The sequence below is a fragment of the Amblyomma americanum genome, chromosome 9 (genome assembly GCF_052857255.1).
Source record: "Amblyomma americanum isolate KBUSLIRL-KWMA chromosome 9, ASM5285725v1, whole genome shotgun sequence".
Classification (NCBI taxonomy): Eukaryota; Metazoa; Arthropoda; class Arachnida; order Ixodida; family Ixodidae; genus Amblyomma; species Amblyomma americanum.
In genome coordinates, this window is record NC_135505.1 from 147,261,667 (window position 1) to 147,279,445 (window position 17,779).

Below are 17,779 nucleotides of genomic sequence, written 5' to 3' on the forward strand. Positions count from 1 at the left end.
GCTATCAAACATCATCAAGAACAAAAAATGGTGCTGTGCTAAGTATCCGTTTAATTCCCACTGCTAATGAAGTTCTGCACTAAGTTTCTGCAGAGGGTAGCACCACATTTCCATCAATTAGTTACAGTATGACGACCACCTACCTGGCTGGTGAATATGGCAGCACTCTGGCTGGCACTGGTCGTGGTTGGCGGTAACTGTTGGTGCAGCCGCATGTGTCGCTCCAGTTCCGACAGGCTGGCGAGCTTCCGATGGCAGAGGCTGCAGATGCATTCGGGCTCTGCCGCCAGCGGCATGCTTTCCAGTGCAGATGACGGTAGACTGCCACCTCTGCTGGGGGCCGGTGGCTCATTCATTGCGTCAGCCGAGAAGGAGACCTACAACACCAGTCACACCCACTCATCGGTTTCCTGACTCCACAGCCAATGTGCTGAGCTTCCTAATACCACAATGACTTGGTTACAACACGGTCTGTGTCCTTTTCTAATGCACCTGAACTGCAAAGGGTAGCTGGAAAATTTCAATTCACAAGTTCCTTCTGGCAGGATGAATTAATAATAAGCATGGTGACTTCACCACATTGCACCTCCGTGAGATTTCATCTAAGAGCACTCGTGTGGCACAAAAAAATGTGACATGGCATAGTAAAAATGTGGTGAAGTTTATGTCTAAATTTTTTGGCATCTACTGACCATAAAATAAGCTTTGCCAAGCAATATGCCCAAGAACCAACCAAAAAAGAACATGATGCTGGGCCAACAGTGCAGACTGGCTGCAGGAAATTTTATGCTACTGTAAAAAAACAACAAAAATGCACTGGGACTAGACAAAAGACTGGACAGACACTACCTCTCATCCATTTTATCTGGGGACACTACACAGCAGACCAAAAATTGAGGCATACATCTGTCAGCTAAGCCTAAAAACTGGGCCACGCAGCGAAGCAGGGCAGACAAACAAATACAGCATTCAGAGCCCTTCCTCTTCATATGAAAGGCTTGGAGTACTTCCCTAACAGTAATGCTGGTGCTAATGCTACCGCTTTTTGCTGCTTACTGTTTTTTCGTTGATTACAAAATAAAACTTGGGCAAGAAACGAAGGGTGGAACACGTCAAACTGAACACTACTGCTCCTACTGCAAACCCCTCTCAAACACTCATTGAATTCCTTCTGAACTGCAGCTTTTCAGACAGAGAGCACTATGAGGCATCCTGGAAATTTTCTGACAAACAGCAAGTCAAAGCATCAGTTCCGTCCTTTCCATTCCAAATCATGCTGCAGGCCACTGACCGTCGGCACGGACGTCCACGTCTTGCCCGGCTCCAACAGCTGCTGCAGCAGGGGAGGTCCCTCGGCTGGTGGCCGCGGAGGTGGCGGCCGTGGAGAGGGCTGCCGTTGAGGAGACAGCTGCTGTTGCACCGATATCTCCTGCTGCTGCTGCGATGATGGCTGCACCGTTGTGCTCTGTGCTGGCGGAGCAACCAGCAGGGGTCGCTGCTGGGCTGCCCACACGGAAGCGCCATCTTCAGCAGGAAATGCCACCAGCTGCAACTGCGGCGGCAGCGGGATGGCCTGCACCAGAACGGGCATCGTGTTGATTTGCTGGTTGCGTCATGCCGAATTACTGGTACTGGACATGGTTCCCGACATTCACAGCAATTTTAGATCACACTAGTATGAAAGATAAAGCACCAGCCACACGAGAGCATCAGGAGTCACACTGTGTTGTTCTGTCCTGGTGCTTTTGAACAGCAGGGTGGTTCCAGATCAGATCGATCAAAGGGTACCTGGCTGAACTTCTAAATTGACTTGGTATTTTTATGCGTTGTTGCCTGATGACTAGAATACAGAGTTCTGCAATTGGTTTTGCCCCCCAAATTTTTTTCGAAGTACAGGAAATTTTTTTACCACGAAGAGATGTGCCTCACTTAAGTGCTCTGCAATATTTTGGCCAACTTTGGTTATGAATAAATTAAATGCACCTGAAATTGTTTAGAGTGAAACTATGGATACTTTAGTCTGTGCCTCGTTATTTTTGTCTGTATCAAGAGCTCCGTCTTCTTTTTAAAATTCGTCGAACTTGACCCAAGTAACATTTTTTGTTTGCTTTGACGGCCTGTATCTCAAGAAATGTGCCAGAGCACCCATAATTAATCATTGTGTTCCACACAAACATGCCTATTGAAGAGAACAAGGTCATGTTTATACAGTTTATGGATATGATCGCAAAAAATTTGAAAAGCACAGAACAACAAAAACTTCTGACGACAATTAAAAATAACATATTTATGAGACCCTTGTGCAAGGCTCAGCATACCACGTAGCTCTGAGCAGTGTACGACATGTGTGAAATGTGTACAATTTTCTATTTTGGTATGATATGATACACGATGTTTAATGTCCCAAAGCTGGGGCTGTGAGGGACGCTCTAGGGGAGGGCGCGGAAATAATTTCGACAGCATGTAGCCCTTTTACGTGCACTGACATTGCACAGCATATGGACGTTTCAGGAATTTCGCTTCCACCGAGTGGCCGGGATTCGACTGCAGTGACTGATTACACAAAGGGAACAACTCATGAAACTTGGCGATTTCAACCGACACACGTCTGTAGTCACAATGCTCTGGCTGATATCGCTGATTACTTCTTCAGGAGGTGTATAAATGTCACCACTCAACTCTGTGTTCTGCGAAGATATTTCACTGGAGAAGCATCAAGAGTACAGGTAGCATAAGTAGTCCATCTCATTGGCTTTCACAGAGCTGTCAGGTTTAGGAGCTGCCTCAAGACGTTGTCTAGGTTGATCACTGCAAAAATTTCACTTCTTTGGAATGCGCTTTTTATGCATCAAAAGATAATCTGCACAAAGCACTCAAAGTTATGCTTCACCTCCGTGAGGTGCACATGAACAGCGGAGCAAGGGCACATTCCCACCATGGAGTCTCGGCTGTATCGCTGATCGGCTATGGAAGTGAATGTCGACAACCGGCAGGGAGACTGCACCCCTAGTAAGAGAAAAAGGGAAAGTCTACACGCTTATTGTTGCTTGCACACATGCTGTCATGCCACCCTGACAGGAACAACATAACATGGGGAAGGGGGGGTATGCACTGACTTACATTTGGAGTCAATTTTTTGCTTTTAGCCAGCGAGGAGTACGAGTTGGAAGGGTCAACGTATAGGCGGCAATATACTGTGTATATTGCGCATTATGAAGTCTGTAGTTTTGCAGGACATATTTGTGAAATCTCCGCATAATTTGCGCACCCCCTTATTGAAGTCTCAATTTAAAGAAAAAAAAGTGCACGAATTACGTGAGTAAATATGGTATATGCATGGTGCTGGAGCCCATGACATGCTCTATTTCTCACGGTCCCCAAAACTTAGTAATTTGGTGCTCCAAATTAAGTCAACTGGAGTCAACAAGCTAACAGCGCCTCTAAATGCAGCTGCTTCCTGACCCTCTGCATACCTGCTGATGCTCGAGACTCGGTGACCCCACCTGGAAAGGCACCAGGGTGAGTGCCACCGAGGCATGGTGGTTCTCCTTGTGTCGACGCAGGGAGCGAGCGTCGCAGTAGCTCTTGTCACAGCCGTCGGCGTCACATTCGTACGGCTTCTTGTTGCGGTGGGTGAGCAGGTGGCCGTTGAGGTGGTCCTGTCGCTTGAACGCCTTCTGGCACTGGGTGCATACATACTTGCGTTCGTCTGAGTGGGTCAGCTTGTGCTTGGTCAGTGCACTCGAGTTGCCAAACACCTGCGACCACAAAGTATGCATTCATTCATTCCCTTGCTTCCACACTTGCAGGGCCCGAAGGCATTCATGAATGACATTACGCAGAAACAAACAGAAAAAAAGAGTTGGCGATATGCTTGCTAGGTTGTCCAGAATGGTTGCAATGTCAGTAAAAGGATGCCTGCAATCACTGCTCATTCTCAGGATTAAGTGATCCCTACAATGCTTGGTTTGGCAAGATGGGACCCCTGCTGTGGTCAAGGCAAGACAAGCCACATGATGGGGTAGCGAAAAGAAATTGCTTTAAAGCTGGATGATACAAAGTCAAACCTAGTTGCAGCAAGGTAAAAAATCATAACCCAGTTCAATATAGCCAAAATTCGTAATACAAAATTTCACCATAAACTCAATCAGAACATCACACAGCACACGAGAACCTTTGTATTTCGCCTCCATCGAACCTGGCTGCGGCAGCTGCGTTTCAATGGAGGCAAAACGCAAAGGCCACCCGTGTGCTGTGCGATGTCAGTGCGCGTTAAAGATCCCCAGGTGGTCGAAATTATTCCGGAGCCCTCCACTGTACAGAAGCTCTTACTTCCTTTCTTCTTTCACTCCCTTCTTTATCCCTTCCAACGATATATGAGACAGATACTGCGCCATTTCGTTTCCCCAAACACCAATTTTCATTTCATCGCAATTTAGTCAAAAAAAGGATGGCAACTGAGAGAACCCCTTTCTTAACTTTTAGCACTGTTTCAAAGCCACTCACAGCGACTGCGGAGCCCACAAAAAATTGAGCGCCAAACACTAGCTACGGTGGCCTCCTCGCATTACAGCAGCGTTGCGGAAAAGTGGGATGCCTGAATGAGAGCTATCGTTGTTTTCATCACCTCCCTGACGGTCGATGTGAGCACGAGATAGCTACTTAGAAGGCTACAACAACCATGCCGCTGGTTACGGGGATGCTACCAATGGGTGCAAGAAGCGCAAAAAAGTGCTGACCGCCTGGCTACTATGTGTTCACGCCGCTATGTCTTCAGTGGCACAGTTGGCAAGTGCGAGGTAAAGTGAACCATGGCGTGAATGCTTGCTGCAAGCAAAGCTTGCTGCCTGCCATCTGAGTAGGCAGAGCTTGGCACCCATTAGTTCGATATGTATCTGTTGTATGGCAAACCATGCTCGATACATGAAGTAAGAGGTGCATGTGTTAGAACTATTTAGGAACAGTTTATTATAGCCAATAATTCGTAATATCTGCGTTTGTTATACAGTTAAACCTGGATGTAACGAACCTCTATGCAACGAATTCCTGGATTTTTGAATTCCCCAACGCTGCCCCCATTGCAGACCATGTATTTTTGACCTCGATGTTACGAATGCGTTGCGGCGGTTAACCTTGATGTAACGAACTCGCAAAGCTGATTAGTCTTACTTATTGCACTTTTAAGGAAAATCTGGGAGAAGAAATGCACTAGATTAGTAAATATTAATACTGTAAGGAGCCTGCAGCTACGCGAACGCCTGGGATCGCTGCGACAGAGCAAACTTAGCGATGATGATGATGGTGGTGGCGGCTAGCGCCGCTCCGTGTCTAACGTAGCAGCCTTTTCAGGCTTTGCTTGTCTAGCATGGCACCAGGTGGCATTTGTACGGCAGTTGATTTCTTTTGCAGCATTTTTTTTTGTATAAATTTGAGGACAAGCATTCTTATTTTTTTATTTTCATTTGTTTCAACGGCTTAGACACTTTCTGTGTACGAATTCACTTTAAAAGCAACGCTGATGGCCGGTTCTTTCATTGCCAGGACGGGGGAAGGAGAGGCGAGAGGGACTACGAGACAACGACGACGACGCGTTGCATTCGCCATTTTGCGTGTTGCCCCTCGTTTGCACGTGTGCGTGTGTCAACTGTTCTCTGGTGCCGGTTTGTCAGACTTTTTTTGGAGGTGCTAGGCCTGCCTGTCTGCGTGTAGTCATGCGTCTCCGCTTGTAACTGTGTCGTCGGTTGGTCGTGATGAGTTCTACTGCCAGAAAACGAAAAGTTCTGTCTTTTGAACACAAACTCGCAATTTTAAATAAAGGCCTCATTAGCCAAAAACGCACAGGCTGGTGCTGACGAGGAGGAGGAGGAAGAAGACCTTTCTACTCCGTCCGATGTGGCCGAAGCATGGAACGAGCTACACACTGACGGTGGTGTACCCGACGACGTTGAACTGAGTGACTTTTTGTTTGCCGACAACGCTGCGATGGTTACAGAAGAAATGACGGATGCAGCACTAGCTGAAAGCGTGCAAGATCCTGATGGCAGTGATGATGGTGCCCGTGAGGCATATCCGTGTGACGTGCCTACTGCAAAGGAGGTGATGAACGCAATGGACATTTTGCGCCGTTTCGTCGGCTCGCGTGATGATGAAGGAGCTTTAGACGATTTAGCTTCTTTAGAGTGGCGTGTTGTGCCTTCACTCGTGCAGAAGAAGCACAGCAGTTACAGCAGTTTTCCGCTGTAAAATAAACGCATGAAGGGTGAGTTCACCTTCACGGATATCTTGAGCCATTTGGTTTCGTTTCCGCATCATTTGTACGATGCCTTCATGCAAAAACCTGCAACCTGCATGTAACGAAAAATGGCGAGCTTCTGTCACCTTCGTTATATCCAGGTTTAACTGTATTGAGGTTTGACTGTAATGACAAATTTCGCCACGATTTGTTGGATTTGTCACGCCTCCAGAACAATCATGCCCACAACAGCACAATGAAGACAGAGCACAGCCCTGTAAAGGCTGACTACCCCCGTACCTTGCCACAGACGGGGCAGGGTTGGGCAGAAGGAGCTCGACCTCCAGTGGTGCCCACTTTGGGCACAGGCCGCATGCCAGCAGCAGCCGACAGGGCTGGCGACAGACGACCCAAGTCCTTGTCCGACGGGAGACCCACACACGACAGCGCCATAGACGCTCCAGGTGGCTCAGTGCTACTGGCCACACCTGTGGGTAACCATGAGTTCCATGCAGTCACTGCGTCCAACTACAAACAGCAGGACGAGAGAAAAACGTGACACGTTTCTCTATACCCTTGCATAACAGTATCCACATGTGTGGACATCTTTGTTAGCAATATGTTTAGGTTACTGCTTGAACATATAATGTGCTGCAAATGGTTGCAGCTTATATTTCGAACCCTTTGTGACAAGCTGCGTAGAACCGTATCAAGCCAAGCATGCGAAAATGAATGTATAAAATTGCTTTAGGATGGACACCTCTGCACTTCACATGAGCACTGGTGTCTCGAATGATTGTCTCGAACGCAACACCACTTTAGAAGGCCGGGAAAAAAAATGATCTGTCTGCATAATAATTTATTCTGATATAAATAAGTCAAAAGAAGTATAGTTTAGAATCTGAATGCACTGTAGGGTCATGATGTGGACATTCAAGGACACAACACAAACTGCATCATTAATCGCCACAGGGAGTGGAATTTCTTTCTGTGCAATCTCTAGGCAGTTTGCTACTGCCGCTGCGGACAAGCAAAAAATGCCACATTCTGGCCATAGTCACTGCTCGAATCATACCAGAGCTGCCAGCCTAACACAAGTGAGAAGCACTGTTGCAAGCTAAATCAGCCAGCACAGCTAGCCAGGCAAGTTCATGCTTATGTTCCAGCTAAATCTGCAAAAAATATTTCTTTTTGTACGAAACAACTGCATAACAAGGAAAAAAATCCTTACAATGTACTACCTTCCTTCATAGGATTCGTTAATGCCCTCTAGTGATAAGCAGAGCCACAGCAAAGAAACAATCCCAGATCACCAGATACATGCCACAATCTATGACGTCCCGTCAGCAGCAATACAGGCCAGATCCAAGGGGCGTATTCACCAAATGCAGCCCGAACAGCCACAAAGCTTGAAGCCCTATTTATGGACCACGACGACTAAGAGTGTCACTCGGGCTTACCTAAAAGGGATAACAAACTCCAGACAATGCACAAAATGTATATCAGGCCTGCAATTTTTACCTTGAAACCCCAAAATGATTGGCCAACCGTGTGACAAATTTGTAAATGAAAGACGGCACAAAAAGTTAAGCTCAGAGTGTTCTAAACAACATTATAAACCACTAAGCATCTGGATTTGTAAGGTTGAACACACTCAGGGATAGTTATGAGTGAAAAAGAAAAATAATGGTCGATCTGCGCAGTTAAGCCAAATGCGAATTAGGTCGCTAGTAGTTTGGTTTTTCCTTTGGTTCCGGTGCTCAGAACCGGTGTTCACGGATGGCTGGTTTATGGTTTATTGGCGTTTAACGTCCCAAAGCGACTCAGGCTATGAGGGACGCCGTAATGAAGGGCTCCGGAAATTTAGACCACCTGGGGTTCTTTAACCTGCACTGATATCGCACATTACATGGGCCTTTAGAATTTCGCCTCCATCGAAATTCGACCGCTGCGGCCGGGATCGAACCCGCGTCTTTCGGGCCAGCAGCCGAGCGCCATAACCACTCAGCCACCGCGACGGCTGTTCACGGATGGCAGTTGTTCAAATAGTGATAATGGGTTAATGTCACATGCGGAATTGGTCATTCTCTCCATTCATAGATCCCTAGGAGTCTTCCTACCACTCCTGGCGCATTGGTGCAGCGGTCAAGTTAAGATTCACCACTGCCCTTCTATGGCAGGTGCTGCCATCGGTGGGACTTGGGTTGCTCGGTCTGGGTTGCAGCGCAGGTTGCTCTTCCCAACGAGCCTCTGATGATTAAATGAGCACGCACGCACCTGGGCAGGTTGCCCACCACCTGGCAGGCAGGTGAGCAGCCTGCCACAAAACCAGCTTCGGTCAAAAAGACAGACAAAAAAGCAAACACACAATGCCTAAATGCGGGAAATGGCCACTATAAGTGCTAGCGCCCCAAAAAATTCACGAAAGAATGCCAACTCGAACTGCTATCCTCCACGCACGAGCTAGAATCCACTGCTCTATAGCACTGATGCCAAGATGTTGTTTTGAATGTGTTACTACAGCCACGGTCTCGATGTGGTTGCAACCAGCCACTGGGTGGCATTGCCATCGCTGGTTGTACCAGCTGCATTTGGCAAACAGGCATCCAAGTGCCAGCAATACTGGCACAAGTGTCACGGAAAGTGAAACTCATGCACAGCACAAGAAATGCTGAGTGTTGGTGGACCCAGCTGTCTACATGTTCTGCTTTGTCACTGCAGTGATTCTGCAGGTCCTCCCTTTTCCATGGTCCACTTAGTGCTAACGACATATGGTTTCATTCTAATGTAAGCTTCGAAACCTTGCACCGGAGCTGCCCCAAAACAAGTGCGGTGCGCAGAGACCTATGAAAGTAGTGCTGCATATCCACTGCAGTGCAATTTATCAAATATGAAATTACACAGTGGTTATCATTCATCAAAGATGTTAAAAGCAAGTGACTGAGTGCCCCATTTTATAAAGTAACATATCGACTGTGCAACTGCATAAGCAAGATGATTAAGGCCCTCCTAGTCTGTCCGCCTTTCCTCCATTCAGCGTGACGTCCAGCTTTACTATAGCACAACATGCATCAAGCACCACGAATCAACAACCCACATGCTCAAAACTTAACTGACCGGTGTCTGAGGCATGCGTAGCTGTGCCAAAGGCCTGTGGCGGCGACAGCTGAAGTTCGCTGTCGCCTAGCAGGTCAAAGGGCGAGGGGTCGGCGGGGGCAGTGGCTGGGCGAGGAGGCAGCCGCAAAAGCCCGTCAAGAGAACCAAAGGGCACCTCGAAACCCTCCTGTAGCACCTCATCGTCACTGCAAAACGTACCAAGCACATTGCCCCTCAGAATCGCATAGGCTGGTGGAAACACTACTCATCATCATCACATCTTGCTGCATGAAAGGCCATTCGAGCCGAGGCAACAGCAGAGTGCACAAAAATGACCAGCAGCCATCCTGCCCTCCCCTCAGTGGTGAGGTGGTAACAACCTTGGAAAATTTGACACTTTTTCTAAAATTTCACAATTTCACACTGCTATAAAGTTTTTAAATTTTCACTTTGGTTAGAACATGCAAAAAATTTTATTTAACATAACATAACATGAAACACAGCCCACCTAGCTCAACCATTATATGAAACTTGAAACACAAACGTTCCAGTGGCTTAGGCAGGAGATGATGCATTGTACTCGTCTCCATCAACTATGCTGCAGCAGCCAGTACATGCTTCCATTACCAATTCAACAGCAGCTACTTTCCCAAGCTGCTTTTACGAGGAAAGTCTCCCTACTGAGTTGATAAGGCTCACCCATAGTTGATGGCACTGAGCATAGCATCGCCCGCATGGTCGTACGCTCGGTTGGCTGGAGGGGAAGGACCCTTGGCCTGGTCCTTGGGGGAGAAAGACGCGGCCTCGGGGAACAGGTATAGGGCCTAGAAGATGGGGTAGAGGACCGCAATGAGAAAGACTTTCTTGAATGGTCAAGAAAGGACAATACATTATGACACGGCAGGACAACGACAGACAATCCAGTCAAGGCACATACTTGGAGTGCGAATAGCCCAACGGGCGAAATTGCCCCCACAGAAGGAAGAGACACAGTGGGTGTACGCTGAAGCTGACAATTCCGGTCACTGGCCATATTCTGAATGGCTTTGCCCTACAGTCGGTCAGAGTTCATTGCGTGACTATACATTCAGGCACCAGTAAGACTTTGCGGTAAGCTAGTTGATGCATTACGCTCGACTGAAAAAGCAAACTAAACAGCAAGGTCACACAAAGACACGTGTAATGCCTGTGTGTACAGTTGTCATGACGATTCCAGAAGCGGCCTAACATCAGAAACCATGTGCAGAATCTGATACCGTTAGAGCACCTTGCTCCCAAACAGATACGATGAAACTGCACACTTGCACAAAGACTAAACTAACACTAACCCAAATGACAATGCACGCGGAACAGAAAACCTAAAGTACTTCCAAGTAATATGTTGAAGGTATATGCAACAAAAGAATGAAGTATCAAAAACAAAAGGCGTTACTCTTTTCCCCATGAAAATGAGTCTGGCCAAACAAGCACTCTTATGCAGAACATGCTGAAGAGCTAGCCTGCAGCACGCACCTGCGAGTGGTCCCCGCCCACGAAGGAGGGCAGCCCGAAGGCCGAGAAGTCCACGGTCATGGCCGACTGGGGGGCCGGGGGAGAGGAAGAGGATGGGGGCGAAGAGGGTGCCTCCAGGCTGCTGGACATGCCACCTCACCCGCAACCGCAGCAGCAGCCACCGCCCATCGCTGCCACCACACCCCCTGCACAGTCCGACAAGTCCACGGTCAGCGAGAGAGAGCTTGGCAGAAGGAAAGGGCAGACTCGAGTGTGTGGGAAAGCTGGCACCACTGTCTGCGACAATGCTCATGTACGGTGTAGCCAAAATTTACCTCTGAATTTCTGGGGCTAGCTGTATGTTCTTCCCGAACACCATGCCAGCCTAGCAATCTTTTCTGCCAGTATCCAAAGGTTCTGACGGAGGCAAAACAAAGGCCAGAAGATTGAACCCGCATATGTTTTCCTGACTGAACAAATGTTTTATGATCTCAGTAACTACCTTCTCAAGGACAACTTCTTTCTTGAGAGAGCTTATAGTACTCTGTTACGCTGCGGCAAGACTGACTGTCAGACAGTTTGGCACATGTATTTTCATAAGGAGTACTAATGTTAAAATGGGCAAGCAAAAGAAAGAAAAATGAAAGTGTCCAGCCCGCACTGCCAGTTTATGAAGAGTACACTGCCAAACAGTGTAAAAAAATAAAAATGGCAGACAATTACGACAGTCAGTAATGCGAGGCTTGAGTGCAGCTCCTCACGCACCACATGCAGTGGCGTGTGTGTGTAACACTGTTGCCACCTTCCAGGTGGCATTTCGCTCTGCTACTTGGACAACCAGTTATGCCAACAACACCGACAACACGGGTGCGTAAGAGCTGTGCTCTAAAAACAAATACAAAGAAGAAAAGCACAGTGCTGACTATGAATTTCACTTTGATAGGATAAAAAAAGTAATGCTTCCATTCCAATTCATGTTAATCACCGCAATGTCCCTGCAACCCAACTAAAGGCTGGCCTAAATGGCTCACACATCTGCTCTCATCCATGGCCATCGTGAATAACATTTAAAGCTGCAAGATCAAAAGCGCTGTCAACGCAGTGTACCAAGCTCAGATGTCAGGAGGAATTCTGCAAGATTTAAACATTTTTCAAGGTCGCTATACTGCTCATGATCTAATGGAAGGCCATGCCATGCCTCATGATGCTTTTTTTCCCACTTGAACGTTCTCTTTCCCACCAACTCACAAGCTTCACATACAATGCAAGCTAGCGACAAGCATGTGGCCTGGGGTGGTCATGACGTCATGTTCTACCCAGTTCCATCTCATGGTTAAATTGGAAACAGCCCTGTTCACTGCCACAGTACAAGAACATGGAAATTTCATCATAACATTTTTCTCACAAGACACGAACAAGGTCAGCAGTACAGTGCCTCAGAAATTCAATGTTAGTAGTCTCAATACACTATTAACCCTGCTATCATTAATACTGAGAAGTGGCCTGGGGAAGCTTCAGAGAGACACTAACGCAAGTACATGAAAACTGTCAGACAAAATAAAATGGGTTTAACGTCTGCTCATATTTATATTACTAATGCCCTTGACCTCTAACAAATAGAGTGTTACTTCCTACACATAATCCGAGACAGAATGAAAATAAGATCGCATGATCGAGCATTGATTTGCACACATCTGCGGCTGCATATTTTATAGCTCTGCAAGCAAATTTCAGGATGGTACTTGCAGGACCCATGAGTAGACAGAGGAAGGCCTGACTTCAGAGGAACTGGAATATAGGTGCGAGTTATCAATAAGCCCCTCACTGCAGTTTCTGAATTAGTAGCCGCAGCAAGAAGTATCTGGATATATTAATGAATTAATGACGAGACAAAGAAGTAGGTGTAATCTTGTGCTCGCCCTTCCCCTCAAAACAAAGCCTCAAGCCAATACCGTATCACAGTTATGTAAAAGAGGCCACACATGAACTAGTTTCCAAACACTTTATTCGGTACATTTTTATTTTACTTCAGAAACACACCTTGTTTTCTTTGGTCCTTTAGTGTAAAACAATATTCATTTCACGAATATTTATGAGAACCGTCTAGCAGTGTCATTTTGCACCAGGCCTGGAAAAGGATGCGAAAATGTAACAATGTAGCGAGTTCTCCAACCACGTCATGCTTGTTTGGGCATCCAACCAAAATTTTGCTAACAATATGGAGATGAATGCTGGCCTTGAAGATTACTGAAGTAACGCCAATCACTCCTGCTTGTTGATTAAACTTAAAGCACTGCTAAGGATGAATCAATCTCTTTCAAGCTAATGTCCATTGCAAAACTTTGTCATCACGTAAGTATAACCAGAAGAATCAGAATACAATGCTTGTTCGCTGTCATGCACACTTACAATTTCTGCTCTTGCAGCTGGCATAACAGGTCTTTTTTTTTTTACAATCTTCCCTTATTGCAGGTGTTAGAAGACTACAAAAATATTCAGATTAATTTCGAAACACTATGCACTATAATAACTGTGGTATGCTTTTATCGAAGAGGTGCTGAAAAATTAACAGAGCGGGGCATGTCAGGTAAAGGGTAGGTTAGCATGCCCGCCTAGTTTTAAGCTTTATAGCATGTATTAAGCCCTAACGTATGGAATGTGCAGCAGTTACAGTAGCAGCCACGCTTCATCTTCTTAACGTGCAATATGGCCAGCAATTTATGTTAACCCAGGTTTTGCAATTTACATTTCCTGCACTGCAAAGCACTGTTGCAGGCCCGTGTGCTGTGCGATGTCAGTGCACTTTAAAGAACCCGAGGTGGTCGAAATTCCCGGAGCCCTTCACTACGGCGTCTCTCATAGCCTGAGTCTCTTTGGGACGTTAAACCCCCATAAACCAAAGCACTGTTGCACGCATTATATTGCTAAGCTGTCAAAGAACAATTCTTATCAATGCAGAGCAAAGATTAAAATGCCAAGAAATATTTGCTAAAGACCACAGCTAGTACACACACTGCAAGATGAAGGGTTTCTCAGTCTTAAAAATTATGAAGGTTGTCCTAATGAAATTTGCACATGCATAGTACGCTTCGCTGAATGTGAGCAGGCTTACCAACAGATCAGACACGGCAACCTCGCAACGATTTTCTCAAGAGTGAAAGCGCATGCAGCTTCCATAGCTGACAAGCTTCATTTAAATGTCTCCACCACTTCTGCCTCCACGCAGTAAGCATGCACCATTTTCGCGATTTAAGGTGATCCACAGCCTGCACTGTGAATTAAGCACCTGCGTACCAGTTTCAGCAAATAAACAAAAAAAGAAACATGACAGAAATATATGCTCTCTGCAGATCACGCGAACGGCGGTCTTTATGGCGAGCAGATGAGGCGATTTTTTTATGCACTCCGAAATACCGGGAACGAGGTCTAAGCCCGCAAAGGGGTTTCCTGTCGACGGCGGTGCTGTTTCGCACACCTGTCGGCTGCGAGATGCCCATGCAGCAGCGGCAGCCCACCCCCCCGCATAGAGAAGCGTGACGAAGGCGCGCGTTTTTTCAGCGCGTTGCGCGGCTTCTCGTTATTGCACCTACGGTTCGCACGCGCATTTCAAGGTTAGCGTTTTCTTTACGATCTGCCAGCTCGCTAGTGATCCTCGCGGCACGGGTTGCGGTGCGTATATATACGGCGCGCTTGACGCAATCATGAACGCGCCCAGCGACGGCTGGACATGCCGCGAGCACCGCCGCGCACCGGCACGATAGAGCCCTCCCGTACCTGCACTCGCTCGGCGAGATTTTTCACGCGAAGCGGCAACGGCGCCACGAAAGATAGGAAATCGCGCAGCTGCGAGATGTCTTGCATGAAGCCGCGCCGCTGCAAGATAGACGCTCCCGTTGCACGATTGCAGCAAGCTCGCACGGCACAGCTTTGCAACGAGCAGCCTGTTGCAACTGCAAGCTCGATGTGCTATGGCGCTTTTGCATCGAGAAGCTAACCTTGGCGCTGAAGCACCAGCTTAGCGGCAGGAGTACGGACCAGCCGCCCTCCAGCGAGCTTGCGGACCGCCGTGCAACTCGCGAGTGCGTCACGGCAGTGCTACAGAGTTTGTCGGGTGCATATCGCCGCTGCACTCACTGGGGATGAATTGGCGTCCTCCGCGTGGGCAAGGGCGGTCTGCTGAGGAGTTGCTGCGACGATTTCGTAGGCGCGGTGGCTTGTCAACTTTCCGCCATCGAGGTTACTGTAACTTTTCTTTTTCTTGCGTTGGTTTTCATTTCTCTCCTCTGCGTTGCATTTTGTGCGCACACCCGCTGAAAGATACGCCAACGCGCTAAAGGAAATAGTTCTGGGGCAGTTCAACTACAGAAGCAACTTGACGCAATGACGATCGCGTAAAAAAGTATCAGAGCATAATTGACAACCCTTTAATTGATGCTTGCGTGTTATGCTCCATATATTAATTAATGTGATCATTAACTCTGAATGCGCATTGCGGATGAGCACAGGATGCGTTAGGTAAAAAGTAGTTCGGCCACAGCTCCTATTCTTCCGTTCTGTGACAGCCGCGCGTTGCATGCGTTACTCTTGAAGCCATGTGAACAAATTATGGGCTGTTTGCCAACATGCTTGCAAGAAGTCATGAACTAAGCAGCACCAGCGATATATTTCTCCGGTTTGTTGTCAGGCGGTGGTTAACAGCCGCCTGACGGTACGCCCATGCAGTGAAGCCAACGTTTTCCTGACCAGCCACTGCTGAGTAAAGCCCATTTACCCGCGCGGTGCTCATAAAGTTCATAACGTCACTTTTGAAGTCACTCATCGCGAAGGAATAAAAAGCGGCAGTACAAGGTGCGGGAGGACAAAGCCTACGCAATCTAGCAGTAAGAAAGCACGTTTTGTATACGTCATAGGTCACGTTTGTGCAAAAACAGTTGACGTACTCTCACTACGGTGACGTAAATAAAAATTGCTGGATAGCTGAAACTACCGTAGCCCGTCCCGTAGCCCCACTGTGGCGCTGCCTACTTGTCTGCCGCAACCCTCGAACAGGTCACATTAATCCGCACGAACCACCGATGTAAACATTTGCCATGTGCGATTCGGAATCGAGCAGTGACGAGAACGGCCCAGGCGATTTCTTTGGTTTAAAAGACTCCGACTGGAACTCTCAGCTACAGGAAGCGACAGAACAAGCATACGAGTTTTTAAAAGCTGACCTTGCTTTGCGCGAATCAGCGACAAGGCTAGGAAGCAGCGTATGTGGCCCAGAGATCAAGTCAGAGTCTCCACCCACCACTGAGCGACGTACGGTTAACACCAGTCTTTCGAGCTTGAAACGACCATCACAAAGTCCCGGCTTCGTGCTGCCTAAGCATGCGAAGCTAGATATCCGACAAAATGACTCGTTACCTGCAGCTTCTCCCGTTTCATCACGAGGAACGTTGGATACGTCGCTCGTAATCTCCGACGAGGGATGGGACAGCGTCGAGTACTGCGCTCGCGCTGTGACGAGATCTTTTCGCCGCATCAAAGCGCACGATAAAGCAATTGTAGCCGCTTCGTGGGCTCCGGAGCCTTACGGCAAGCTTGTGCTGACCGCGTCTCACGATGGCCACATCAAACTGTGGCAGTCTACGACGGGGACCTGCCTTTACGATCTTCGCGCGGAAGCTGGCATCAGGAGCGCCCGGTTCACGCTATGCGGCAGTAAGATAGTGCGTTGCGGGTGGGACCGACGAGCCGTCGTCGTCGACCCGACGTCGAACGCCGTGGTATTCTCGTGCGGTCCTTCGCAGAGCCCGCCGTCATGCCTTCGCATGCATGCGTCCGACGAGTCCAGCTTCTTCGTGGGCTGTAAGGACATCGCGCAGCTATGGGACATGCGCCAGAATCCCGCAGCAAAGCCCGCTAGGACGTTTGCCGTCTGTTGCGGAGAGGTGTTGGACTTGCTGTGCCTCCATCAGGGACAAGAACTCGCCTGCAGCGGGGACCTGGTCGCGAGAGATTCGTGCGAGGCGGCACTCTCCGTTTGGGACGTGGGTTCGGGCGCGCGCCTGTCGGGTCAGCTGTACCAGGAGCGTTACACCATCCCCTGCCTCGAGAGCCTGTCGCCGCAAACCATGCTGGCGCAGACCAACGGAGACTACATTGCCATGTTCGATGCGCAGCGGCCGTACCGCCTGAACAAGAAGAGGCGCTTCGAAGGGCACAAGGTGTCTGGACATCCCGTCAGGTGCAGTGCGTCACCCGATGGCGCACTCGTCTGCAGTGGTGACGCTGAGGGTGTGCCCCATATCTACTCGGTGCACCGAAGCACGACAGTGGGCGTTGTCTCTCTCGTGGGCGACAGCACGCCCGCCACGCACCCTGACTGGCATCCTAGTCGTCCAGGCTTACTCCTGATTGGTTGTGCCGACGGCTACTTGCACCTGTGCCGTTAACGACTGGTGCAAAGTTGTCAGTGTTCGACATTCAAAAGGTTGCAGTGTTCGACATTCAAAAGGTTGGCCGTTTGTGCAGAAAATGAGTGAGAGACGGGCAAAAAATTGTGGGGCATTCCTACCGGTCATTTACTGTCATCCATCAAACCACGTCATGAATCATTTTTTTCTGCATCAGCAGTGGAAGTGTCTTGCCTTGCCTCATGTCACATGCAGTTGCCAGTCCAAGTTCACGCCCTTTTTAGAAGTGCCTGCTAAGAGCAAGGGCTGCAGACATGGCTGCAGAGATCAACATACACTGAAGACAGCAGACTCTCGCACCATTTTTCTTTAACGAGAAAAGCCCTTTACTATAAAGCTGCAATGCACATTGCAATTCTTTTGTTTAGCTTAGGAAACACAAATGCATAATTGAATAGTCTAACACACATCCTCAATTCGTCTTTTCTGCAATTTCATCATGAGCATATTACTGCCTCCAAAGTGCATGCTTTAGCCAAGGCATTGATGTGTATTGGTA

The 17,779-nt window shown here is 48.1% G+C and overlaps 2 protein-coding genes across 10 annotated transcripts in view; one reads left to right on the forward strand and one right to left on the reverse strand.

Annotated features, from left to right (window-relative positions):
- The window catches only part of LOC144104804 (uncharacterized), a 28,876-nt gene extending 13,725 nt beyond the window's left edge, over positions 1-15,151 (reverse strand). The window contains exons 1-10 of one of the 9 annotated variants that reach the window (XM_077637996.1): positions 14,954-15,151; positions 12,860-12,947; positions 11,155-11,236; positions 10,841-11,025; positions 10,028-10,152; positions 9,350-9,534; positions 6,533-6,720; positions 3,504-3,758; positions 1,292-1,573; positions 144-377 (exon numbers count right to left, since the gene is read on the reverse strand). In XM_077637996.1, the coding sequence (XP_077494122.1) occupies positions 144-377; positions 1,292-1,573; positions 3,504-3,758; positions 6,533-6,720; positions 9,350-9,534; positions 10,028-10,152; positions 10,841-10,969 (1,398 nt within the window). In that variant the 5' untranslated portion in view covers positions 10,970-11,025; positions 11,155-11,236; positions 12,860-12,947; positions 14,954-15,151. Of the gene's footprint in view, positions 1-143; positions 378-1,291; positions 1,574-3,473; positions 3,759-6,532; positions 6,761-9,349; positions 9,535-10,027; positions 10,153-10,840; positions 11,026-11,154; positions 11,237-12,859; positions 12,948-14,814 lie in introns of those variants that run through there. The other 8 variants (XM_077637993.1, XM_077637995.1, XM_077637998.1 and 5 more) reach the window with 8 other exon arrangements.
- Positions 15,152-15,850: 699 nt separating this feature from the next.
- On the forward strand, positions 15,851-17,293 carry LOC144104807 (WD repeat-containing protein 25-like). The gene has a single exon (XM_077638002.1). It carries the CDS (start codon positions 15,910-15,912, stop codon positions 17,257-17,259), a length of 1,350 nt encoding a protein of 449 aa, XP_077494128.1. The 5' UTR covers positions 15,851-15,909; the 3' UTR covers positions 17,260-17,293.
- The last annotated feature ends 486 nt before the right edge of the window (positions 17,294-17,779 follow it).